This window comes from Abramis brama (genome assembly GCF_963993115.1).
Source record: "Abramis brama genome assembly, chromosome: 1".
NCBI classification, from domain to species: Eukaryota; Metazoa; Chordata; class Actinopteri; order Cypriniformes; family Leuciscidae; genus Abramis; species Abramis brama.
In genome coordinates, this window is record NC_139963.1 from 33588090 (window position 1) to 33613374 (window position 25285).

Here is a 25285-nt window from a genome sequence, read left to right on the forward strand (position 1 = left end):
ACTATATATGTGCAGCTATAACAATAAAAGAGCAAAGCTGATCACCATGATAAACACAGTGACATTTTAACTTCAGTACCCCCAAGAAAACAATATAACACACATGGATTTATGCCTTTGGCTTCCCTATATTCAAACGCTTGAAATTAATGCGGGAAAACTGAATCTGAAACTTGATGGCTCAATTAAGATACATCCTTATATACTGAGTAAATACACTACATGAATATCAGTCCTGCCACTGTTTTCCTTCCATTCCAAACACTGTTATACAGAAACATGAAGCAATTTGGACGCAAGAGAAAATCCCGACAGACCTTGTTATTTCAACATCTGTTCACGTGACAGGCATCTGTGGCACAACGACTGGCTCGTTTCTCAGGCAAAACTAACAATCAGCCTTATGGTAAATCTAGGATGGATACAAATGCGACAGGGTACGGCACAAATCGAAAAAACCAGACAGACAGACAGAGAGAGAACACTGAAGTGAATGGGCACCTGGGTGTTGGAAAATGCGTAAAGAAAAGTAAGAAAATAAAGCAAATTTGCATTGGTGGACCCTGCAATTGAGGAGGTAAGAGCCTAGTGTGCCTCAGACCGACAGAGACACGAAGCTGTTGTACTGCTGTATGTTTCTCTTCAGGATATCTGAGCAGGGGCCGAGCACGCGTTCGAACCTGGGGCGGTCAAGTTTTACGCACTTCAGAGGGCCGCGAGCAACCACGGTGGCAGCACGAGGCCGGTTCATGAGCAGAGCGATCTCACCTGATGAAACACATGGAGGGAAATCAGAAAAGAGCAACAGAGAAACAAACACATTAAGGTGCGCTAATGGAGTCAATAGCTGTTGGGCCACTGTCGCGCCACTAGTGCGTGCCAGGGCCAGTCGTGTTTCCACTGCCACTTCTGGGGCTTCCTCCAACGGCCAGGGTTTTTTGGCCCGGCGAATACCTTGGTCCAAAGTGGGCCAACTGGGGCTTGAACAAAGGCGGAGTTTCCCTGAGTCAAGTGAGGGTCAACGCCACCGCTCATTTCCCATGTTATAATACCAGACTATCAGCTAACCTCAACATTTAAGACATTAAAAAAAAAATTCAGCTCAAAACTCACTTTCAGACACCAGCGAGAGTCTGAAATAACTTCCGATTGCGATCTGATGGTGATTCTGATCACCTTATGATGCAGAAATATATTTATGCGATGCTAAAGGCTACTTATGCTAACCATTGCAATAATAAATACGTATATGATTATGGAAAATACCAGAGACTGCTTGAAGAACGTAGACAAATCATACATGATGCAGGCGGGCTTAGGACCGTCCTCGGCAGTGTCTTTAAGTAAAGTGTTCAGCAGAGTCTTTAAGTAAAGACTCAAGGTAGCGCTGCGGGTCTACTGGCCCGACAGTGGAAACGCAGCTTGGCGCTTGAGGTCCGAGGCTATTGGCCCCGCCAGCACGTTGTTAGCCCTGGCTCGCACTGGCCCGACAGTGGAAAAGCGGTTAATTTGTAATTACATTAACAAAAGAATTTCTGGGAGATGACTGGGATAAGCTTTCCAGAGAGTAAAGAAAAACACATTTACCAAAGTAGTCAGATGGTGCGAGTCTTCCGACCTCCACAAATTCCTCATTCTCCGACCGCCGCTGCAGGACTGCTGCCGAGCCCTGAAGACACAAGTCTAAATCAATACATCTATTCTCCCATGACGATCTCATTATTTACTTGTGCTTGTAATTGTGCATAAATGTGAAGATAAAAAAAAGTATACAAAACCACATGACTCTAATTAACAAAGACTTGTTGATGAGAACAGTGTAAAAAAAGAGCATGGAAAGCTACCTCAAGGATAATGAAAAACTCATCTCCCGGTTGACCCTGCACAACAATCTTCTGGCCATCTTCAAACTGGACTGTCTCGAGAGCGTCAGCAACCGTCAACCGTTCCCATTTATCCAGAGACTCTGCTCACAGGATGTTAGAATGTCATCACTGAGCACTTCACAAGATTTGCTTATAGCATTATTGAGCTGCATTACACTACCACAAAAAGCAAATGCTATGTTTTGTTTTTTACACAGTTTACTATGAAAACAAGCCTGCAAATATACATAACCTAAAAAGAAATGCATTAAACTCACCCAAAATGGAGACCTTGCTAAGGAATTCCTCATACATTTTTCTCTTTCTTAGAGTACTTCCCTAAACACAGAATAAAAAAAAAAAAGTTAAGCAGGAGAAAGAAAATGTGGCCATTTTATAAAATACAAGACCGGTAAAAATAACAAATGATAAAAAAAATATATAAATCACAAAACACTTCAAAATTAAAAAGTAGAAGTTGTTTGTATAATATCATACCATGCAATTATCAGTTAAATAGTGTACTAACCATGAGTATTCTCCTGTAGCTGTCTCTGTCAATTCCCCACAGCTTGACGTTAGTTTTTGCTCTGACAGTGGCAGCTCTGGGAGTGCCGTAGATTAAAGCCAGCTCACCAAAACTGCCACCCTCTCCAATACTGGTCACCCACTCGTTGTTGACGTACACCTATCAAAAACAACAGTGCTTATGAATATCTCAGTCATTATCATTCCAAATGTTAAAGAGCCCCTGTTATGCTAATTTAAAGGATCCTAACTGTGTTTTGGAGGTCTCCTACAATAGCACCAAAGGTCAAACACTTTATTTTCTCATAATATACATTGCACATTACCTAATTTCTCAAAGAGTCTGAAAACGGTTTGTTCAAAGATTCAGGCTTTCTAAACCCTCAGAAACAAAACGCCTATTACCATATCTGAACTTCAGCTCTGGAGGCTTCCTCAGCACTTGTATATACAGTGATACAAACAGTAATCATGGTGTTGGTTTTACCGTGTCAATTTGAGCCTGAATCCTCATCCTTTGAAGTGCATGAACAACATGAACCAAACTCTTCCAGGCTTCAGCTACAACTACAGTTTGATGGCACGTCAAAGTACTAATTAGACGTTGTTCGCAGGCAGCTAATGAAGATCATAGGCTGGCATTATGCAAATGTGTTACATTGTAACATGGATTTGTAACAGGAAGTGAGACTGACGACACGTTTCGGCAGTTCAGAATCAAAATCTTTACAATAACTTTATTTGTTGTGAACTTTGATCTTTAAAATTTTGCAGACCTTTTACATTCACAAACAGCTATATTACACACTACATGAAAGGTAATATTTGAAAAAGCATAATAGGGGCACTTTAATAACTCTATACAATTTAAAAAACATGTATTCAACATCAATTTAGAATTTCACTTACATCCATTTCACCTTGATCAATAACATAAAAATTGTCACCCTCATCCCCTGAAATTAGAAGCACAATATATTAGTCTAAATGTTCTTTCCATTTTTACACAATCAGCTCCTCCTCAAAAGAAGCCTAACCTTGTTGAATGACAGTCTCTCCTGCAATGTAGGTGACTGAGAACATAGCGTCAAATATGTCACTGTGAAGAGTAAAAATAAGTTGTTTTCAGTAAATGAAATACTTTATTAGTTAAACTAAATAATTCAATCTACTATTCAAAAACTAAATTTGTTACCTTCTTTCGTTGTCATCAAGATGGGCAAAAAGCACATTCTTTTCAATCGCTTTAGCAAGGGCAGCCATAGTTTTGTAGTCTTTAGGAATGACCTGTAAAAACAGAAAGTTTTCTAAGTAAACAGCAACTGCAGGGAAAGTAGAATTCAGCATGCCAATAATATTAATTTGAAAGAATGACGTAAATTTTGAAAGAATGACATGTAAATGCAACAAGTTCTGATTTCAAATACAAATTTCTAGGAAAAAGTAAGAAGCTAGTTACCTTTCTGACATAGGAAGCTGCATCTTCCTCAGTGTAGACCTCTGCGCTGATGGCACCGCGGCGCCGTCGGCCCTTAACTACAGGATTCATGGGAGGAGAGACCTCATCTTCTCGGGAGTCTGAGCGAGAGCTCGACTTCTGCTGGTTGCTGATCTGTTTAGCTTCCTCCTGATAGACATAAACTTTGTTCACGGCACTGAAACTCACTTTTCAAGAGTAAAGAACATCTGTAAAGAGTCTAAGCCTATGTGGTTTTACTCCAAAGAAAACGACTAACCTTCTCAAGCCTCTCGAAGCACTCTTTGAGGAAAAGCATGGGCCTCTCAGGCCTGACGGTGCACAGCTGCACAATGCATTCCTTCAGCAGCTGCTGGATGTTGTGCTTCTGCACGTAGCGCTCACACTCCCGCAAGCTCCTCTCTTCTTCACTGCTCGTACTGCTGGACGCCATGGTGACCTGCTGACCTGAAACATGCAATTCACATCAGCTTATGAAACCCAAGAAATCCGGAGCAAATCCAAACCTTAGCTAAATGTCATTAGACCAACTAGTTTTATAGTGAAATGTGAAGAGTTATCAGAGTAGTGTAATGCCATGAGTGCAATTCATTAATTTCATTGTGAAGTCCTCATGAACCAGAAGTTGCAAACAACTGTTGTGACAAACAACAACTTGTGACATACAGAGGGCGGGACTTGATTTTAGCACACCTCCTCACCATCTCGAGCTTGTAGCCGACTGACACGTGGAGGGAGATGGTTAAAGGACGTTCTCGAAATTCCTTCAAACTAACGTCATCATAGAAGGAATGTCATTCCAGGGAGAAGCAAATTGTCAGATTTTGACTAAAGACATGAAGGCAAATATTTTCTCCTGTGCATACCACATTGTTATGGAAATTCTTAAAATCATGCATCTAATATATTTGTATGGATAAGTCATGGTATGAGCTGCATACAGTTGTCAAGCATTCTGGATTCTGTATCTTCTTTAAACACACACACACTGCGTTTTCATGTTTTATGGTGACTTTCCATAGACATATTGATTTTTATACTGTACAAACTGTATATTCTATCCCATTACACTAACCCTAAACCTACCAATCAATGAAAACTTTCTGCATTTTTACATTTTCAAAAAGCATCACTTAGTTTTTTGTCATGGGGACCAAAAATGTCCCCACAAGGACAAGGATTTCAGATATTAACATATTTGTGGGGACACAAAGTTTGTCCCCATAATGTAGGGTTTACCAGGCCACACACACACACAAGTGTGCTCTCGTTATCAGATCATGTGTAGATATTCCTCTGGTTAAAATCATCTCCAACAATCCTGTCAACAGTACAAGTAAATAATTCTGTGAATTCAAATCGCAACCATGTGTTACAGTGTTACAATATTCCCACATATTTTAACCATTTAACATTTCCAGTCATCTGCAATTATGGGATATAAAAAATATTTTTGAAAAGATTGGACTCACAAAGAGAATTTCCCAACTGATGAAATTCCAACTGAATAAAATACCTTAAAACAAATTTAAATGATCAAGATTTTATTCAATTCCATGACTTATCCTGGCCTAACAGTTGACATTTTAAAATTCCCTTATATTACCAGGTCTTCCTTGACCATGTGACCTCGTGATCATAACCTAAAAAACAAACTACCAGTGCTAATAAATAGACATATTGCTGCAAACCAATAATCCATTAAAACACTTTCAGAGGAGGTGCTGTCAAAGTGAAACAAGTTAAACGGCTAACATGGCTCCCAAACTTCGCACATGCTACATATCTAGACTAGAAAATCCAGTAAAAACAAAAACAGTCAGCTATGTCTCTCAGCTACCATGTAAATAATCAGAAAGTGTTGCATTTTGTCAGGTATGCGGTGGTCCCTGGTCCCTGTCCGGGCGCCTGAGCTCATAAAATGCGCAGTTCACATCCCCACAGGCATCTCACAATATAATGCTATTCGCTCATGTGAACATAACATCATTTTAGCGCAGAAAACACATGCCGATGCAAGTACACGCCATTTAGCGCGTGTTTAAAAGTTAAACAGCGTAACCCTGCAGATCTGTGTTATCTGTAACCAGTTTTGTCAAGCAGCAAAATACGCCATCTTGCAAGCTACATTTTCACAACAACGGAAGCCGACGGCATTACAGTAACCTCTCTCTACGAGCCGGTCGACTCACACATCGATATCAACAAACGTTACAGCGAAGACCTCCACCTTTAAATATTCATACCTGAGACGCTTCGTTGAGTTTGTCGACGTGTTTTACTCTTTTACACTGGCTTTCCCACAGTCCTTGGATGGATGGATGCCTCACCGGAAAAGGTTATGACCAATCACAAACAACGATTGACGTCAATGCGCCTCGATCTGGGAAACCCGTTACTCCTCACAACCTTAAAGGGCAAGTGCTTGTTTTTGTATTTCGATGAGATCGAGTTTATCAACCAGCTAGTTTATTACATTCCGCTGCACATAATGTGCTACACGCGCTAAGAGTTTAAATCATATCTTACAGTCATCCGGCAGTGACATTTAAACAAAAAAAACACTGTGACCCTGTGTGATTTGGATCTGATGACAGCTGAAAAGGTTAAATGGTCTGTGCATAAACCCAAGCCTGCGTTGTCCTTATTCAACCAGGGTCATAACCACCACTGACATTGAGGGGGCACGTAATCCCCGCAATATTAGGATTAGGTCGACCGATATGTGCATCTGAATGGTTGACTAATATTATTAACGTTAGGCCTAACGTACATTACTCCCCCTTAAAATAGGCCTACATGAATGCATTCTTGACTTCAACTAAACCACTTCACTTAGCACATCATCACTGGTAATGAGGTCCACAGGTTCACTGAACTCCTTGAGTTAAGCACTGACCGCATTTCTTTATATTTGAGTCCAAGTTCAAACACTATGAGACGCCCCATTAACGTACGGAGCTCTGAAACACTGCCAGCGGGACATTAAACAGGAAGTGTCTGTCCGAGCTCAAAACAGGTTTTGCGTGGGAACGCAAAAGATTTGAAAAAAAAAAAATTCTCCCAACTTAAAAATATTTCCACCACCACGTCCCTTTAGGGCAGGGTTCCTCAAACTCGGTCCTGGAGGGCCGCTGTCCTGCAGAGTTTAGCTCCAACACTGATCAAACACACCGGAGCAAGCTAATCAATGTCTTCAGGATCACTAGAAACTCACAGATGTGTTTGATCAGGGTTGGAGCTAAACTGTGCAGGACAGTGGCCCTCCAGGACCGAGTTTGAGGAACCCTGCTTTAGGGGCTCCAGACCGACAGACAAGACAGAGCAGGTTATTTACAATATAAAAAACAATTCAGCTCTCAGATTCTGTCAATTCTATTACGAAATTCAAACAATATCGTTTTGGCGCTTGTAAATGTGATGTGACAAATCCGCGCCTCAGTTCAAGCGGCACGTGAACCGATCATCTCTACTAGCTAATAGTAGGCTAAATAGACACAAATGAACAATGTTGAAAGATACAGTAGGCTACAACTTACCGAAATGTATATTCCTCATACATAATATCGATCAATCAGTGTTTTTCAACCGCGGAAAGAGGTCACTAAAACAGGTCACTATTTTACCTCAGGAAAGCCATGTAATGACCATAATATAGGCATATAATATATACATATAATTACAATATAGACTATAATACTATAGTACGTTAGTTGGCTAGAAAAAAAGAGCTATAGAAAGTATTTTGCTAAATAGGCCTATGTGCACTACTAAAATGTACTACTATTATTACTACTATTATTTTAAAAATATATATTATATTTTTACTTATATCATTAAATAAAGTTGTTATTATAATAAAAAACGAGTTATTTTTAACCTTAAATACTACCAGCTGATAGGGCTCTCTATGTTTACAGCATAGGTGAGAGTTTTTGTTGTTTTTTCTTGAGAAAAATTAACGCCTATCTTGTTTAGGCTAAGTAATATTTATCCAAATGAGTCAATATTGAATCAAATCACAAGAATTGAATTGAAATTGTGAAATTTGTGTCAAGCAATATTAAAAAAACGTAGCTTACCAGAAATTGTACCATGTAAACATTGTAGCATGTTGTCACTAAACCTAATAAAATTGTTTAGTTACTAAAATGTTTTGACAATCATAATACACTTTTTTTAAATTATTATTGCTATTGTTGTGATGTCATGTAAACAGGTCATCAGAGATGTTTTTGCAACAGGGAGCGGAAATTATTTTGATTAAAGATTTCAAGGAAACATGCATTTAAAAAAAATAAAAAAAATAATTTATAATAAACACTGCAATATTCCATAAAAAATATGAGTTGTCTATTTTGATTTCATGGTGACTTTAATGCTGAGGATAAGACTGCACAGGCCAGGTGCCTATATCAGAACATAAAAACACACCCTCTCTTATCTCCTCCCTGCTGCCTCTGCAGCCCTTCCTGCCACTGCTCAATCTCATTCGTGTCGACTGCCCAGAGTCCACGAACATAGCCTTCCTAAAGCTCTCCAGCTCAAGGATAGAGGACATAACACTATCTAGCAAAAGAGAGGAAAAGAGAAAGGTGAGGGCATAGTCAATTGTCCAAAGTCAGGTAGGGTAAGGTTATGTTGTTTGCTGTGCAAATCTGTAATCACTGCTCAGTCATACCAGTGTACCATAACTTAACTGGCATTTTTAATGGGAATTGGATGAAGAGTGGCTCTTTTCCAGTACTGAACACTGTAACATGTCTGTAAAATTAATTTAAATAAATTGAAATTGTGTAAATGTTGTGTTTTGGTGAGGATTCTAGATCGTGGAAAATGTAACAATGTACCATCTGAATGAATATGTTGAAAGTGACTATTGGCTCAGAGGAGAAATTATAATATTTTTGAAAAATTAAAACAAGAAGATTTGGGTATTTGAGGAATTGAGTAATCCAAACCAACAACACTCTGCCTTCCTTTTGTAGTCACATTCTTATGATTGCATACTCTTTCTAACACCTGTGGTGCATTCCAGGGCCTCGTTGTTGAAACATGTCCCTCTATAGCTTTGGATTGGAGCCTCTGTCCTGTCATGCCTGGAACAAAGACCGAACACGTAAGAGCAAACTAGTTTACATTTTAAATGCTTAATGTTGCAGCCTGCAGTTCCATTTTGATCCATTAAAATACTCAGAGGAATATCTTGTCTTTGGGAGAAAAGCATGCACTTTTCCATTTGTACGCAGCATTTTGCTATGAACTTACTGTAATATTGTTGCTTTACACGTGGATTTTTGTTTACAAGAAATTCCAAAATATAATTTTTTCAGGTTTATTTTATGTGTATAAAAAATCCAAATCCTAATAATATTGTTTTTATTAGAAATCGCCCTTAGCCCCAACACCAATGATGTGCACATTTACCAGAAGAAAGGAAAGGAATGGATTAAGATTCATGTGCTGACAGAGCACAGTGGGCGAATCACAGGTAAGACAAACGAGAATAGCTGCCACATTAGTCATTAACCTGCCGAATCCGATACTGTGAAACTGACCCATAAAACACACATTATCTCGGCGCTCCAATGAAGGGCATGAACTAAACCACTGTAAACGGTGCAAGCCTATATGTTTGAGTTCTGCATTTTTTGAAAGTTGCAATGAAATGGAAGTAGTGACAGATCTTTTCTTCCATATTATGATGTACATCCCAGCGAAACAGATTATCGATAAAGAAAAAAAATAGGATGCAGTGGATTGTACGAAAGGGGCGTGGTTTAAGATCAAGTTATGACATTTTGAATGAAGGACAAGGTCAAAACTAATTTTAAAAAATGAAACATACGCATGGATAGTTCACAATAAGATCAATAACATGCATTTAGAAACTAAATGAATTGATACTATTTCAGTTTGCCAGTTACTAAAACCGCACAATAAAATATGTTGCACTAAAATCTTTTAATATATAGATTTTAATAATAAATGAACATAACTAACAATTGATTTCACTTTTAGGGATTGATTGGGCCCCAGAGTCCAACCGTATAGTGACATGTGCCTCCGATAGGAATGCCTATGTGTGGACACTTAAGGATGGGGTTTGGAAGCCAACATTGGTGCTGGTTCGCATCAATCGAGCTGCCACATGTGTCAAGTGGTCACCTCTTGAGAACAAGTTTGCTCTTGGAAGTGGAGCCAAACTTATTTCAGTGTGCTACTTTGAAAAAGAAAATGACTGGTGAGACTTGATTGTATAATATCTTTTGTTGCTTATAATATATCTATGACTATTATGCATTATCTCTCATCTAGCTTTAATAAGCTCTCATGTTCATGATTGCCTCTATAGGTGGCTGAGTAAGCATATCAAGAAACCCATTAACTCCACCGTTCTGAGTCTAGACTGGCATCCCAACAACATGCTGCTGGCAGCTGGCTCTGCTGATCTCAACTGCAGGTTTGATTATTGCGATGATATTATATTCAGACTGCGCAATGTTTTTTTTTTTTGTAACATAAGTCTTTTTTGTTGTCATAGAATTTTTTCTGCATATATCAAAGACATTGAGGACAGGCCTGGACCAACACCATGGGGATCCAAAATGCCCTTTGGGGAGGTGCTTCTGGAGTATAAGGAGTGTGGAGGCTGGGTGCACAGTGTCTGTTTCTCTCCATCTGGTGATGCTCTAGCCTGGGTTAGCCACAACAGCGCCATCAGTGTAGCAGACGCCTCACAGGGAAAAGAGTAATACCAAGATTTACATATAACAATTAGCTTAGTAAAACTCCATTTTCATGCATACACAGAAAAGCAAACTAAAATAATTTGATGCTCAATATCCTTGAATTCTATGCATCCACAGTATTAAAAACACTGCCTGAAATAATAATATGCACAGCATGATCTTTAGCATTCACTTTTAGATTGCCCACATATGAAATTTTGTGCATTGCAGGGTTACTCAGCTGACAACAAGACATCTTCCATTGCTGAGCTTGCTGTATGTCAGTGAGACTCAGATTGTAGCTGCGGTAAGACAATAATGATGATAATAAGAAATGTTTCTTGAGCATCAAATCATCATATTAGAATGATTTCTGAAGGATCATGTGACACTGAAGACTGGAGTAATGATGCTGAAAATTCAGCTTTGCATTCAAAGGAATAAAATAAATTTTAAAACAGATTTAAATATAGGCTACATCGGTTATTTTAAATTGTAAAAAAAAAAAAAAAAAAATCACAATATTGCTGTTTTTACTGTATTTTTGATCAAATAACATTTGTGTATATGTGTGTGGTTGATCTTAGGGCCACGACTGTTGCCCTTATCAGTTCTCATACAAGGGTCCTGGATGCTTAGAGTTTGTGAAGAAAGTGGACATTCCCAAGCAGAGCTCCAAGGGCAACATGTCTGCCATGCAGCATTTCCGTAATCTGGACAAAAGAGCGACTGATGAGGAAGACACTGAGTTGGGCAGTCTGCATCAGAACAGCATCACGTAATAGAAGGCTTGACGTCTGCAAGCACACAAGATTTTGGTCTAATTTCAACATCTTTTGCATTATGCTAACATTTTAGAGAAATTTAATTGCAGTTTGCTAAGACTTTGTTTCTATTGTAGCCAACTATGTATTCTGGAAGGGCTGAAGGCCAAGGTGGAGAAATTCAGCAGTGTGTCTTTAGATGGTGCCATGGTTGTCTGGGATTTCAAGGTATTGTATTGTCACGAAACAATAAAATTTAAATATTAATTTAAAAAATTTAATCAAAATTTAATATTACTGTTTAATCTATATTGTTTAAGCATTGTCTGTACTTATATTAATAATGACTTTTCCTCTTTAATGTTATTTTTAGCACTGAAACAGCATGGGATCTGGAGAGAGCAGAAAACAATAATAATCTGGGACCATCTTTTTTTATTTGTTTGTTTTCTCAGACACTTTTTTTGCATTAACTACAATACTTACAGTAATTATAGCCTATTGATATAATGATGTACTGTGGCGTGATGGCTGATCCCAACCTCGTTGTTGTTCAATAGCGTTTGTGCAGTATTAATTAATCTAAACAGTGCAAAAATAAATGACCGTTTAGCACCAAAAAGAGAATTAACTTTGTATGAAATGACATCATAAACATGTACATACACATTTCATTTTCTATTCCATGTGTGCTGCTAAAGAAAGAACACAGATTCTGCATTTCAGTTTTTGTTGTTTAATGATTTGTGAAAATACAAAAATTACTATTAAAAACGTTGGGTGATTTTGTCTTTTCTCTCTCTGTGTTGGAACTCTTGCTAGCTACAGCACGTCATCAACTGCAAACGTTTGTTAGATGCAAAAGACTACTATGCAAATGACTGATGAACTGATGAGTGTAAGAGTACTGGACGAAGGAGTGAAAAGTCAGTTTAATAGCAGACAATTAATTGATTGTATCAACACTTTTTATTTTAAATAAATAGTATTTTAATAAAACATGAAAAAAAAAAACTTTTTAACCGAGAGATAGAATGAATGAATGAATGAGGAATTTATATAGCGCTTTATAACATTATAATAAACTTTGTATAATGTTTATGTATGTTTTCATGTATTTTATTTACTGAATAACGGCTGCAACAAACTGGAACACATTACATTTCAATAAACCATTTTTGATCAAACTTAACCGAAAATATGCCAGGCCAGGATGTGAATGATCACGTGATCGAATCGGTTTAAAATCAGTCAATAAACTGTTGGAAAGAAGCGATTCGCAGAAATGAGTCGGGCTTCCTAGGACTAATAAATATTGCGCGACAGAGCAAGAATAAAAGGCTGTGAGTGAGTGACTCTTTCATGGATGTATTCGTGAAAATTGGACAAATGTAACACTGCAAAGCCAAACCACTCCCCCTTTGACTTAATTCCGCACTTACCGCCAATCAGCGTCTATCTTAGTTCACTCGACCAATCAGCGTTCAGCCGGACGACAACACAGCGCATTTTCCTTCAACCACTAGTATGTGATGTTGATGTGACGCAACAACTATCAGCTGGTTTTGTTTTGCTTCATTCCCTTTGCTCCGCTAGAAGTCGTAAATGTACAAAAACTTGCGTTTTAATTCATTAATGTGAGGCAGAAGCATAGCTGAAGCGTTGGAGTATATTTGTCTTCCACTTTATTCGGACCTTACAGTTTTTTCTTCAGTAGGTCTCCGCTTTGCCACTATCTTTCCAAGAGGTCCAACCGATCCCAGGCCTCCGATCCAGGGCGGAGGGAGGGAAGGAGGTCGTTGGGAATCGGGATCGGGATGGAGATCGAGGAGGGAGCCGACGGTCCTGGCGGGCCGGGGCCGGGGCCGGGGCCGTGCTGCGTCTCCTTCAACCAGGACTCCACGTAAGCATCATCTGCCGAATCGGATGTTTCTATGATGCTATTAACAGCGGGTTACCTTACAAGAGGGAATGTCACCTCTGCTTAAAGGATTGTCCGCTATTTACTGTCTGTTTTGATTATTACACATCCATAAAAAAGCCAGTCACTATGTTATAACGGTGTTTTGTATGCATAATATGAGAGATGAGCTTAGTGTTGTTTCAGCACTGTTTTTCAATGGTTGTACAATGTTTTTTGAGCAGAAGTGCTTTAAATGGGATTGAACTAACAAACAAAACACAACAAAAATCCACTAATATTACTTATAGATTAGATATATGATTATGAATCTTGTAGCCTATACATGATTTTATAGAGAAGAAACTGAATGTTGTTCCTTTTTCACGTTTTCTCAAAGCAGCATTTGCAGTATTGTGAGATTGCATTGATCAGTCCACAGTCTCCTGACTAAATGAGCCGCTCGTGTCCTCTTTTCTAGTGGTTGATTGATCACACTGGTTTCTTGTCTGAAAAGTCAAGCACAGCAAATCAAACAGAAAACATGATACTGAGAGTCAGGTGATCTGATATATCTCCCCTTTGAGATTGTAGTCAGCAATCTCTCTTAGGGCAAAACACACATGTATTAGAAAAATCTGAATTTTGTTATTTTGTATATATAAGGTATACCAGTCACAGTGGTAATTATTACCAACACGTGTCAGACAGTCCTGCTGTAAACACAAGGTTTTGTCTTGGGGTCAGTGATGGTGGAGACATACCTATGTTCTCCAATAAAAGTAGAAAAGGACATGCTAAGCACAGGATCTGAGGTGAACAGCTTTTTCTAGAGGAATGAAGGGCCTGCAAAACAGATGTGGGCTTTCCCCCGCCCCTTAAAAGTAGATCCCAGTTAATGTAACAGACATCAACTCTTCTGTTTATATGTAAGCCAAACGATTGCAATCCACACAGATGTTTCTATCTTGAGTCAGGACCTGTGTTGTATTAGGATTTTAAAAGGACTTAGCTTGCCACTTAAAAATTAAGTGGTAGTTTCAGTGTTGGCCATTGCATCTGTGTTTTCCTTCAAGAAAATCTATCTAATTATATTTTATATTATATTTCACCGTATTAAGCTGTTTATACATAATAAATTGCATGTACACAGTGTAATTAGTAAGTGAAAATGACTTCCAAATAATGGATGTATTCATTTAACAGATTTGATACAGCATCATATCTTATTGTTTTTCCAGGTCTTTGGCTGTGGGCACCAAAACTGGATACAAACTATTCTCTGTGACCTCTGTGGACAAACTGGACTGCATTCATGAGAGTAGTGAGATATTTTCCCATTCTTTTTTTGTGTAAACTTGATATAAATGGCAAGTATGACTGTCTGCCAAAACTACAGTGCAATAGGAGGAACCATCATGTGCAATATAATGAAGTTATCAAAGGGTGTAGTCACTTTCTAACGAGTCACTTAACAAATACATTGAAAATGCCATCTCATTTCCTCTGTATTTTGTTGAGAAAGATATGAGAAGTTATTTGACTTTACAAATGTTTTTGGAGAATGTTTGTCTCTGTGACCTGCGGCTGTGTTGTCAGTATTGATGTTGTGATAAACTCACCCTAGAGGGTGTAAAGTTGTCCTTGTCTGTTTTGATTTATGTTACATGATGGCAATGCCTTATGTGTTTGATATTGTATCTGCAGCCCACAACAAAGATGGCAGGTAAAAAGCTAAAGACAGAGAAACAGCCTGTTTTGCTGATGTGTGTAAAATAAAAGGTAAACTTGGAAAATCATAGGGGACTTATTTACGATAATGTAATGGTAAAAAAAAAGAAATGAAAATAATACTTTAGCCTCATATCACTGACAACCTGTATATTTTTGTATTTCTTTGGAACAAAATAAAGTGGGTCAAGCTGCAAAAAACACACATTTACACTGATTATTAAGTGTACACAATGACTGTGTTTAAATTTGATATTTAAATCATCCTTAAAAAGATGTACCTCAACTACATGTGTCTTTTTTAGTTTATGTTGCTGCTAATGTGTCCTTTTCTCTTCTGCCCTTCAGCAGAAACTCCAGACGTGTATATCGTGGAAAGGCTTTTCTCCAGCAGCCTGGTTGTGGTGGTGAGTCAGTCCATGCCACGTCGCATGAACGTCTACCACTTCAAAAAGGGCACAGAGATTTGCAACTACAGTTACTCGAACAACATTCTGGCAGTGCGTCTCAACAGACAGGTAAATACAACACAGCTGTGCTGGAGCGAGGCACCTGCCACTTATAAATTATAAAGCTTCTGGACAAGATGATTGCCTTTCTGTGCTCTTTCGTCGTTAAACTTGAAAATGTGGTTTGGTTTGTTAGTAAATATGTAATTTGTTTTTATGCGTGTGTGTTTTTTTCTTTTTTCGTGGCAGAGACTGGTTGTCTGTCTGGAGGAATCCATTTATATCCACAATATAAAAGACATGAAACTCCTGAAAACCCTTCTCAACACACCATCCAACCCATCAGGTAAGGGAATTGAAAAACAAATCAAACAAAAACAGTTAATCTAGACTAATAATTTTTAACTGTCTGTGTAAATCTGTATAAATATTAACCCGCTCGTGTGTTTCTGTAGGTCTCTGTGCTCTCTCCATCAACCATTCCAACTCTTTCCTGGCATATCCAGGCAGTGACACCATCGGAGAAATTATTGTCTATGATGCCAACAATCTGGTAAAAACGCAGGCCAAGAAGCTGTTTAGCTGCTCATTTTGGCAGTTCCTTTGCTATACATGAGACAAATGCCTGCTCTTCAGTCCTGATGCACTGTATAAATCTTTGTCTTTGTTGTGTGTGTGTGTGTCTTTGTCTGCTCAGAGCACTGTGACCATGATTCCAGCTCATGACAGTCCACTGGCCGCCATCACCTTCAATGCCTCCGGCACCAAACTGGCCAGTGCTTCTGAAAGGGTAAAGCTCCACTGTTATACAGAAACACAGCCTGTTAGTGAACCTCACAAAATCGTTTAGAACACGTCTGGGTCAAAAAAACTTTACAATAAAGTTGTATTAGTTAACATTAGATTATGTATTATGTAAGGGTTAATGCCCTTCGAGGTGTCCATTGTCAGGTATTAATGGACGAAGGCGAGGCGTGAACCGGTTGCCTCCGCCGAAGTCCATTAATACCTGACAATGGACACCTCGAAGGGCATTAACCCGCTTATACCATGGTCACTTGCCAAATAACACATTTTTAAAACATTAGTTTATATTTTAATTAGTTTTACAATCGAAATCTAAAGTTTTTACAAACAATAACTTGGTTTCCCTGGTTACGCCTGACGGTTTATTTACTAGGTGTCCTCTATCACTTTTTAATGGACACCCTGCAGCCAATCAGAATCGAGTATTCACCCAGACCATGTTATAACTAACTTTAACTAACAATGAGCAATACATTTGTTACAGTATTTATTATTCTTTGTTGATGTTAGTTAATAAAAACAACTGTTCATTGTTAGTTTATGTTAGCTCAGGACCATTACATGATCTTAACATACAACTTTTGATTTTAATAATGTATCAATAAATGTTGAAATTAATATTAACTAAGATTAATAAATGCTGTAGAAGTATTTTTCATTGTTAGTTCATGTTAACTAATGTAGTTAAGTAATGTTAATAAATGGAAACTTATTGTAAAGTGATGCCGAAATTATATTTTGCCTGTTTTTGGTAGCATTACGATTTTTTGCATTGTGATTATTTTCATGTCAGTTTAGCACACCCCACATTGTCATTAACATAAAGCATTTTTTATTTTATTTTCATATGCAAAAATTTCATTATGCAAAAAAGAAATATGATGTTATGTCATTTTTTTATGTTTTTTAGGGTTGTATATGTTATAAGGCTTTTATGCTGATTTAAATAAAAAAAACATTATATTATAATATTTTGTTGTAATTATAATATTTGTTTATTTTGAAATGTAATATTTAATTATATTTACATTATTTTAATCTTTTTGACTCCACAACAATATTTGAAGGCCCCAGATATCTCCAGTTGTTCGTGATTTATTGGACAAGAATTAAGGATAATTTTTTTTTTTTTTACTCAGAATTTCTACCCGATAAAGTATTTTAGAGCTGTTAAGTAAAGGGTCTATGATGGTTCTAAAAAAGACCATTATTTTGTGTATTTGGTTTAATGCAATGTGTTTACACTGTTTTAGGTTAAAAAAGTCATTATTTTACACATACTGTGCATTATTATTGCTCCTCTATTATTGCTCCTCCGCCTTTCTGAAACTCGTCGATTTTTACAAAGCTCATTGTTCTGAAAAGCGCGTTGTGCTCTGATTGGCCAGCGATCCAGTGCATTGTGATTGGCCCAAAAACCTTAAGCGCGTGATGGAAATGTCACGCCCCTTACCATATTTGGAACATCAGCTCCCAGAGCAGTAATGACAGGTGATTAATGATAATGACACTGTTCTGGAACAGTGTTGAAAATAAAGCTTAAGCACTGTTTTCTAATTGTGTCCTCTTTTGGAAGGCCAAACAAAGTAGTCACGAAAAACAGTGTCTCCACGACATGGCGGCGCCGGCGGCAACAATAATACAGCGAGAATAAAAGTTACACCTTCTTTCTTTGTACACATTTGGGTGGTGTTATGAAACATACTGACGTAGATTTGTGGGGGTGTGTTTGAACAAAGCGCTTTAGGAAGGCGTGGCTGAGCCTTAACTTTTAAAGAATATCTCGTTAGGTTTGACACTTTGAGCTTTGTAACTCTGCAGATCTTATACTTGCACAAACAGCTACATAACACACTAAAGAAAAAGGAAAACAAGAAATCGCATCATATGACCCCATATGTCCAGATTTGCTGTATTGTGAAATATACGGAGCACCTAAAGGGACAAAAATGAGATGAGAGGGAAAAAATATTTCAATGCTTTTGCATTCACTCACAAAAGTTTCTCGGAGGAACTCAAAAATATGCGAGGGAACGCAAAGGCATTGGAATAATTTTTCCATCCACGTCATAATTTTTCCTCCACTATGTCCCTTTAGGGGCTCCATAGAAATAAAATATCACAATGAAAAACAATTCTAATTGTCCTAAAATATGTTTTGTATTCTATAGGCAAAATATAATGTCTTGTTTTGTGGTGTTTTTTCTTTCTATTTACGGGGTGAAATGCAACCCAGACGTGTTTATTCACATAGTCATACCTTACACACAAACGTAGACACACAGCTCTGAGCATCTGTCCACTTCTTTTCTCCCGTCCCAGGGCACAGTGATTCGAGTCTTCTCTATTCCAGAGGGACTGCGCTTGTTTGAGTTCCGGCGGGGGATGAAAAGGTACAATGATGATGATAATGATGATTCAGATCTCACAGTGAACACTGAAGATACTTTAATCATACAGAAAGAGAGTTGAAGTGTGAGTCTGTTTTGTGTATGCTTTTGACCTTTGTGTGTTTGTGTCCCCAAAGGTATGTCAACATCAGCTCCCTTTCCTTCAGCCCGGATGCTCAGTTCCTCTGTGCCTCAAGCAATACAGAGACGGTGCACATTTTCAAGCTTGAACAGCACAGCCCAAGGTACTGAAAAAGCTCCTTGCTACCAGTGTAATTGAGTCAGGATCTCTTTTTTTTTTTACTGACAAATCTAAACTTTGTCAGTGTTTGTGTTTGTGCTCATCCATGTTTTTGTGGATGTTTTTTACTTGCAGCGGGGAGGAGGAAGCTCCCTCTTGGTCAACATATGTAGGTAAGATGTTCACAGCAGCCAGTAGCTACCTCCCAGCACAGGTGTCAGGCATGATGAGTCAAGACCGAGCCTTCGCAACCGTCCGTCTCCAGATGGCCGGTCAGAAGAATGTCTGTGCCCTGGCAATGTGAGTCCTGCAGTCATTACACAGCAATCTAGAATGAGTAACAGTATTTACTGAGGAAAAAAACTCATTCAAGAGTTTCACTTGACCAATCAGAATCCAGAAACTTCCACGTTTGCTTGTGGCCTCCTCTGATGGGCAGCTATTCATCTATAACATTGACCCTCAAGATGGGGGTGAGTGCACTCTGGTGCAGAAGCACAGGTGAGTTTTCACTCTTTTTTTAAACAAATGAGCTGTGTGGTATGTTATTAAATATAGCACATAAAAAAAATTAAATAAAAATTGTTTTTGTGCTATACATACTTTCATGCTGGATTCCATTGTAAGTGCTCAGGCAACTGGACGAGTTCAAAAGGCTTCAAACTTTTAAATCTGTTCACTCAAAATGGTTAAAGGAATAGTTTTAAAAATGAACATTCTATCATCAATAACTCACCCTCAAGTAGTTTCAAACCTGTATGAATTTCTTTCTTCTGCTGAACACAAAATAAGTTATTTTGAAGAATGTCGGTAACAAAACAGTTGATGGACACCATTGACTTCCATAGTAGGAAAAGAATACAATGGAAGTCAATGGGGTCCATCAACTGTTTTGTTACCGACATTCTTCAAAATAACTTATTTTGTGTTCAGCAGAAGAAAGAAATTCATACAGGTTTGAAACTACTTGAGAGTGAGTAAATGTTTTTTTAATTTTTAAGTGAACTATTCCTTTAAGATTCGTTGACCTTTTCTGCATTTTACATCATTATGCCAGTGGATGACGAGAATCAACAAGTAGAGTCTTTTTGTGCATTATGAGCTTGTCATTGAGTCTGACTCAAGTGATTCATTGAAAAGCACAAACAAAACAAGTCTTATTAAAATTTGCCTGCCTTCAATTCTACTGAGATTCTACAGAAAGGGTGTGTATTAAGATGCATAAGTGTTTTTCTCCAAAAAACGACAGTTAGCTAAAACTACAACTAAAAGGATTACAAATTGTTTTAGGTCAATTGAAATAAAGCTGAAATAAAATTTTAATTTTAGTTAAAAACTTAAACTTATAAAACCTAAAATTAACCATGGCAACTAACTGAAGTTGAAAATAGTATTAGAATTACTAAAACTAAATCTTAAATAAAAATAATTAAATTCCAATAGAAATATATATATATATATATATATATATATATATATATATATATAAAAATGACAGCACATAACAACATTACTAAAACTTAAACTGAAAATTTTAAAATTTCATATAGTAAAATAATATAAAATAGTTAAAAATAAGCTATAGTAAATAATATATGGTGCATAAATAATACTAAAATAACAAAATATATATATATAGATATATAATTTTTCTCCCTCCAGTCATATGTGGGGCATAATTAATCAAGATATAAAAAACAACAAAAAATAGGTCTAAATTAATTAATAGTTTCTTAGTTAGTGGTAAGTGGTAAGTTTTACAAATTCCTAATTCTTCCACCCCTTTTCTTTCATTGCTGTGAATGACTCGCATGCCGACATGCACACTCTCGTTCAGTCACTGACTCAGCAAATCGTCGGTTATGAATGAGGTGACCCAATTCATTCAATCCATTTACGAACAAGAGGCCTCGATGTGGTAGTTAGCAACTTACATATTTTTGTAAAGCACAGCAGTTTCAAAATTCATGTTTGAGGTATGACTGTGCAATTTATATCGTAGAACAAAGCATGAAAGTCTCTTTATAAGCGCAGACCTTATTTGTACTGATGTCGCCTTTAACCCCCAGGTTGTTTGGATCAGATAAGGAGTGGGAGGAGACAGAGAAATCTGAACTCACAGAGCCGCCGCAAGCATGCCAGTCATATGCTGCCACCGTGGCCATCCCCACCTCTGGACCCGTTACAGCTACTCTCACAGGTACCACAACACCCTTAAACACACGCATTCATTCACATTTGAACTCATTTTCATGATCACCCAACTGTGTTCTTCTCAGGGTACTCCGAGGATGGGGGAGCTAAGAAGGGCGAGGTGATTCCCGAGCATGAGTTCGCAGCAGGGCCTGTGTGCCTGGACGACGAAACAGAATTTCCTCCCGTGAGCATTCGCTAACCTCTCCAAGTCAAAGCGCCGGTGTTGCATTCCAGTGTATGGGGTTGTCTTGTCCCTCTGTCCACAAGCATTCAAACTAAGTGTGATTTATTATCTGTAACCAAACCAACACCAGCCTCTTCAGGTCTGATGAGGACCAAATGTTGCAGTTTAGTCACATCAGAAGCTGAATATGTTGTTTCTTACACAACATAAATGACAAATATCACTCCAGACATTATTTCTTTGAAAAATGAAATAATTTAGTATATATTTCAGTGGTATTACTCTGTATTTAGACTGAAGTAATGCTACATTAATGTATTTAGCCTAAGTTCAGGGTGAATACAGGCAAAGTGGGACACTTAAAGGTACACTATGTAACGTATGGCCCTCTAGCGATTAAAAACAAAACTGCATGCATTTTGCAGAAGAACATTGTTTTGGTTGTGCTTGTACACTGCGGATGAATATGGTTATCCTACTGATCATAAAACATTCACTACTTGGCTTAAGAGATATAATATACAGTTTGGATAGAAAGGATGTTAGAGAGCTACATATGGCAATCTATCTGTTTAATAAAACATCTTACCTGTTGAGTAATAAAACAGCATCTCCATGTTGCTTTTACAACATTTCAAATCCCTCAGTTCTCGCCATCTCTGAAAAGTCAAGCCAATATCGATTCTTGTTTTATTACGAGCTCTGTCGCGTTCTCTTTTTGCCTGGAGACTCTCCTCTATTTTGTGCATTTTAAAAAACGGGTGATTCTCCAGAGGTTCGAGATTTAGCTGCTCCATCTCAACCTTTCGCTCGTTGTGAGAGCTAAGCTATACCACTCGCACACCATGCACCAGAGATGGGCAACTTCGGTCCTGGAGGGCCACTGTCCCACAGAGTTTAGCTTCAACCCTAATCAAACACACCTGAACAAGCTAATCAAGGTCCTCAGGATTACTAGAAAATTACAGGCAGGTGATTTTTTCAGGGTTGGAGCTAAACTCTGTAGGACAGTGGCCCTCCAGGACCGAAGTTGCCCATCCCTGCCATACGCGCTTCAAAGGAACTGAAGGAACTTTCCTCTATTTACGGATATGATGAGACAGGCACGAACGAGTGACACCCACAATTTACCCGCCTGTCTAAACACTTATAATAGGCTTACCATAGAGAATCAGGGAAAGACAAGAACATGTTTTGGAAGAAGGATTGATGATGTATTGAACAAAAACAAAAGTTACATAGTGTACCTTTAAGCATAGTAAATAGTATGTAATGAAATACCATTCAAATGTTAAGGGTCAGTACGATTTTTTTTATTTCTTAAAGAAATGAATACTTTTATTCAGCAAGGATGCATTAAATTAATTAAAAGTGACAGTGAATACATAATGTTATAAACGATTGTTATTTTAAATGAATGCCGTCTATTAACTTTATCAAAATATGTGACATTGAAAACTAGTAAGTAGTAAGTAATGATGTTGAAAATACAGCGTTGTCATCACAGGAATAAATTACATTTTAAAATATATAAAAATATTTTTTTTTATTTTAAATTGTAATAATATTTCACAATAGTACTGTTTTACTGTACTTTTGATCAAATAAATACAGCCTTGGTGAGCATAAGAGACTTTTTTGAAAAGCATTTAAAAAAACGTACCAACTCCAAACTTTTGAACGGTGGTGTATACTGTATGTAACAAATCTAATCATAATTTAAAAACAAAGGCAGTGACAAATCATCCAAATGTGTTTCACTTTATATGTACATTTTCTGACACTAAACCAGCTGTTGCTGTTTTATGATGTCTCTGATCTTATATACATGGACGTGAGCAGAAGTTGGTTGACTGATTCGTTTGTTTGTGCACAGACAGGACCAAGATATGAATGCATTGAATCCACCCTAGTTATTTGTTTTGATTCCTGGCCATTGCTTCATTATATAACTATGAGAACTCTTTTTCTATTTCAGTCTAAATTTCATGACGTCAAACACATTTTTGTCTATGCACACACACGCACACACACACACACACACACACAACATACAGGAGTATAAACATTTTACACCTTATATTCTGAACAAATCTCAATGGATTAATTGGATTTTAACGAAGATATTTTATGATGCGAACAAACTCAAGATCAAGTGGAGATGTTAATAATGATTTACATTGATGCAGTGCTCACTTAACTCCACATGGTGGAGCACTTATTGTTGTCCAGCAGGCCTTGTTACTGCTAACACTTCATGTCTCGTTTTGATAGATCAGGAACTATAGTCTTTCAGAGAGTTTAATGATATTGGTTTAAACGGAGGAGCTCAGGACTCTGATGTCAGAAGGATTTTATCATTTATAAGATATCAATTTGAACTTACATATTCAGATGCCATTGCTATTGCTTTCATATACCTTCCGAGTGTCATTGTGACTAACTGATATGGGTCAAACATGTTCTCAGCTAGCTCCTGTTGAGATCTGTATCTGTCTATAACACACCCATGGCTGAGGGAACAATAAAGCTCTGTTCTGGTTTCCGGTAGATAAATTGGTGCCGTGACGGATCTGGGCGAGGCAAGGGGAGACGACCGTGAGAGGGTAGAGAACAGGCGGAGGCCGCAACTGTCAATGGAGGACCCTCAGTGCATGAGCAAGGACAAACAATGATAATAATGATAAAAACCAACAAACTAACTTCAGGGTGCTAAATTATTAACGGAGCGGTTGAAATGCTAATATCTTAAATTGAGTTGATCAGGGATTTGGGTCGTTGTCACTCAATCCCCTGAAGGGTGTGTTATAAATGAGGTGCATGACTGAAATATAACCACATATTGTTCTAGTTATGTAACACATTGTATTAATTCAGTCGTAATACTGTAGCATTTTATTCTTTTAATTTATAACACCATCATATTGAATCATAAGAGAAGAGGAATTACTTTTTTTTATATATATGTGTTTTGCTGTATTGATACTTAATATGTTTACATGTTACCATCCTGGATACTAATACAGCGGGATGTTTTGTATGTATGTGCCTATAATTTTACTTGTAAAAGTGCAAAGTATTTTGCTGGATCGCTCAAGACCAAAAGACAAAAAAAGATATGAATATGTAGGAAATATATTAGGAATGAAATTATGCAAAGCACCTCTTGTCTCCTGTGTTTTTTTCTCTATTTTGAAATTAACAGTAAAGACATTTGAAATATTCCACAAAATATTAAGCAGCACAACTGTTTTCAACATTGATATATAATAAGAAATGTTTCTTGAGCAGAAAATCATCATATTAAAATGATTTCTGAAGGATCATGTGACACTGAAGACTGGAGTAATGATGCTGAAAATTCAGCTTTGACATCAAAGAAAATAAAATTACATTATAAAATATATTCAAATAGTTCATTTAAATTGCAGTATTATTTCACAATATTAGTTTTAGCCTTGGAGAGACTTCTTTCACAAACTTTATGTTTTTATAATTATATCTTACTGACCTGACTTGACATGTCTTTGATTTATCACCAGTCAACCTGATAAAAATCGAATGATACTGGAAAAAGACTGAGGACACCATGAACATTTCTGACTAACGTCATATACAGTATTGTATAAGTATTTGTGCCATAGGTCGCATTAGATTGTCTTTGTCTATCTAACAGTTGATTTTAAAGATGAATTGTAAAAAAGGTTTGAATAGAAATGCATTTCACAAATTGCTTAAGAGGCTTTTCTCTTTACAATCTAAATTTGATGGTATGGCCCACAGAGATCTTGAGATCCTTCATACTAAAACATATAAGTGTGAGTTTGCCATGTCTTTCTTTTACAGTGTAAACAAAGCATTTCCTAGTCGGTAACACTACAAAATGATATATAAGTTTGTACAAATATGAGATCATTAAGGCTACCGTTGTATATTTCAGCAAGAGTATAAGAGAAGAGATGGAAAACCTTAGAAACTGGAGCACTTCGGTAGTGTGAGAAATCAGCTGTACTTCACTGATC

The 25285-nt window shown here is 37.5% G+C and overlaps 3 protein-coding genes across 7 annotated transcripts; 2 read left to right on the forward strand and 1 right to left on the reverse strand.

Moving 5' to 3' along the window:
* Window positions 1-446: 446 nt before the first annotated feature.
* prkar1aa (protein kinase, cAMP-dependent, regulatory, type I, alpha (tissue specific extinguisher 1) a) lies at window positions 447-6239 on the reverse strand. 2 transcript variants are annotated; one of them, XM_084115913.1, is made up of 11 exons: window positions 6117-6239; window positions 4130-4317; window positions 3853-4020; window positions 3589-3680; window positions 3431-3492; window positions 3303-3349; window positions 2395-2553; window positions 2144-2204; window positions 1845-1966; window positions 1588-1669; window positions 447-768 (listed from the first exon to the last, which is right to left on the reverse strand). In XM_084115913.1, the coding sequence occupies exons 2-11, from the start codon at window positions 4301-4303 to the stop codon at window positions 596-598; spliced, it is 1140 nt and encodes a 379-aa protein (XP_083972039.1). In that variant the 5' UTR covers window positions 4304-4317; window positions 6117-6239; the 3' UTR covers window positions 447-595. The 2 variants fall into 2 exon arrangements, with proteins under 2 accessions (XP_083972039.1, XP_083972040.1); XM_084115914.1 differs by having other exon boundaries at window positions 4130-4309; window positions 6117-6218.
* On the forward strand, window positions 729-12149 carry LOC311084092 (actin-related protein 2/3 complex subunit 1A). 3 transcript variants are annotated; one of them, XM_084115946.1, is made up of 10 exons: window positions 729-826; window positions 8909-8989; window positions 9257-9361; window positions 9892-10114; window positions 10226-10333; window positions 10415-10621; window positions 10833-10908; window positions 11189-11379; window positions 11503-11593; window positions 11739-12149. In XM_084115946.1, the coding sequence occupies exons 2-10, from the start codon at window positions 8926-8928 to the stop codon at window positions 11742-11744; spliced, it is 1071 nt and encodes a 356-aa protein (XP_083972072.1). In that variant the 5' UTR covers window positions 729-826; window positions 8909-8925; the 3' UTR covers window positions 11745-12149. The 3 variants fall into 3 exon arrangements, with proteins under 3 accessions (XP_083972072.1, XP_083972071.1, XP_083972070.1); XM_084115945.1 differs by lacking the exon at window positions 729-826 and adding an exon at window positions 6154-6287; XM_084115944.1 differs by lacking the exon at window positions 729-826 and adding an exon at window positions 8321-8465.
* A 745-nt stretch (window positions 12150-12894) lies between these two features.
* wipi1 (WD repeat domain, phosphoinositide interacting 1) lies at window positions 12895-24425 on the forward strand. 2 transcript variants are annotated; one of them, XM_084115899.1, is made up of 13 exons: window positions 12895-13268; window positions 14507-14589; window positions 15345-15514; window positions 15695-15791; window positions 15901-15998; window positions 16143-16235; window positions 18575-18645; window positions 18780-18887; window positions 19019-19183; window positions 19277-19384; window positions 20953-21083; window positions 21163-21263; window positions 23815-24425. In XM_084115899.1, the coding sequence occupies exons 1-13, from the start codon at window positions 13183-13185 to the stop codon at window positions 23863-23865; spliced, it is 1362 nt and encodes a 453-aa protein (XP_083972025.1). In that variant the 5' UTR covers window positions 12895-13182; the 3' UTR covers window positions 23866-24425. The 2 variants fall into 2 exon arrangements, with proteins under 2 accessions (XP_083972025.1, XP_083972026.1); XM_084115900.1 differs by having other exon boundaries at window positions 15348-15514.
* The last annotated feature ends 860 nt before the right edge of the window (window positions 24426-25285 follow it).

Bases quoted from the DNA above. Each gene is read 5' to 3' on its own strand.
- prkar1aa (XM_084115913.1), bottom strand. From the start codon at position 4,303: ATGGCGTCCAGCAGTACGAGCAGTGAAGAAGAGAGGAGCTTGCGGGAG. The intron at 3,493-3,588 runs GTAACAAATTTA...TACTCTTCACAG, and splicing joins CTTGATGACAACGAAAGAAG to TGACATATTTGACGCTATGT. The intron at 769-1,587 runs GTAAATGTGTTT...GTGTTTCATCAG, and splicing joins CGCACCATCTGACTACTTTG to GTGAGATCGCTCTGCTCATG.
- wipi1 (XM_084115899.1), top strand. From the start codon at position 13,183: ATGGAGATCGAGGAGGGAGCCGACGGTCCTGGCGGGCCGGGGCCGGGG. The intron at 15,999-16,142 runs GTAAAAACGCAG...TTGTCTGCTCAG, and splicing joins TCTATGATGCCAACAATCTG to AGCACTGTGACCATGATTCC. The intron at 19,385-20,952 runs GTGAGTTTTCAC...TTTAACCCCCAG, and splicing joins ACTCTGGTGCAGAAGCACAG to GTTGTTTGGATCAGATAAGG.
- LOC311084092 (XM_084115946.1), top strand. From the start codon at position 8,926: ATGTCCCTCTATAGCTTTGGATTGGAGCCTCTGTCCTGTCATGCCTGG. The intron at 10,334-10,414 runs GTTTGATTATTG...TTGTTGTCATAG, and splicing joins TCTGCTGATCTCAACTGCAG to AATTTTTTCTGCATATATCA. The intron at 11,380-11,502 runs GTAATAGAAGGC...TTTCTATTGTAG, and splicing joins CTGCATCAGAACAGCATCAC to CCAACTATGTATTCTGGAAG.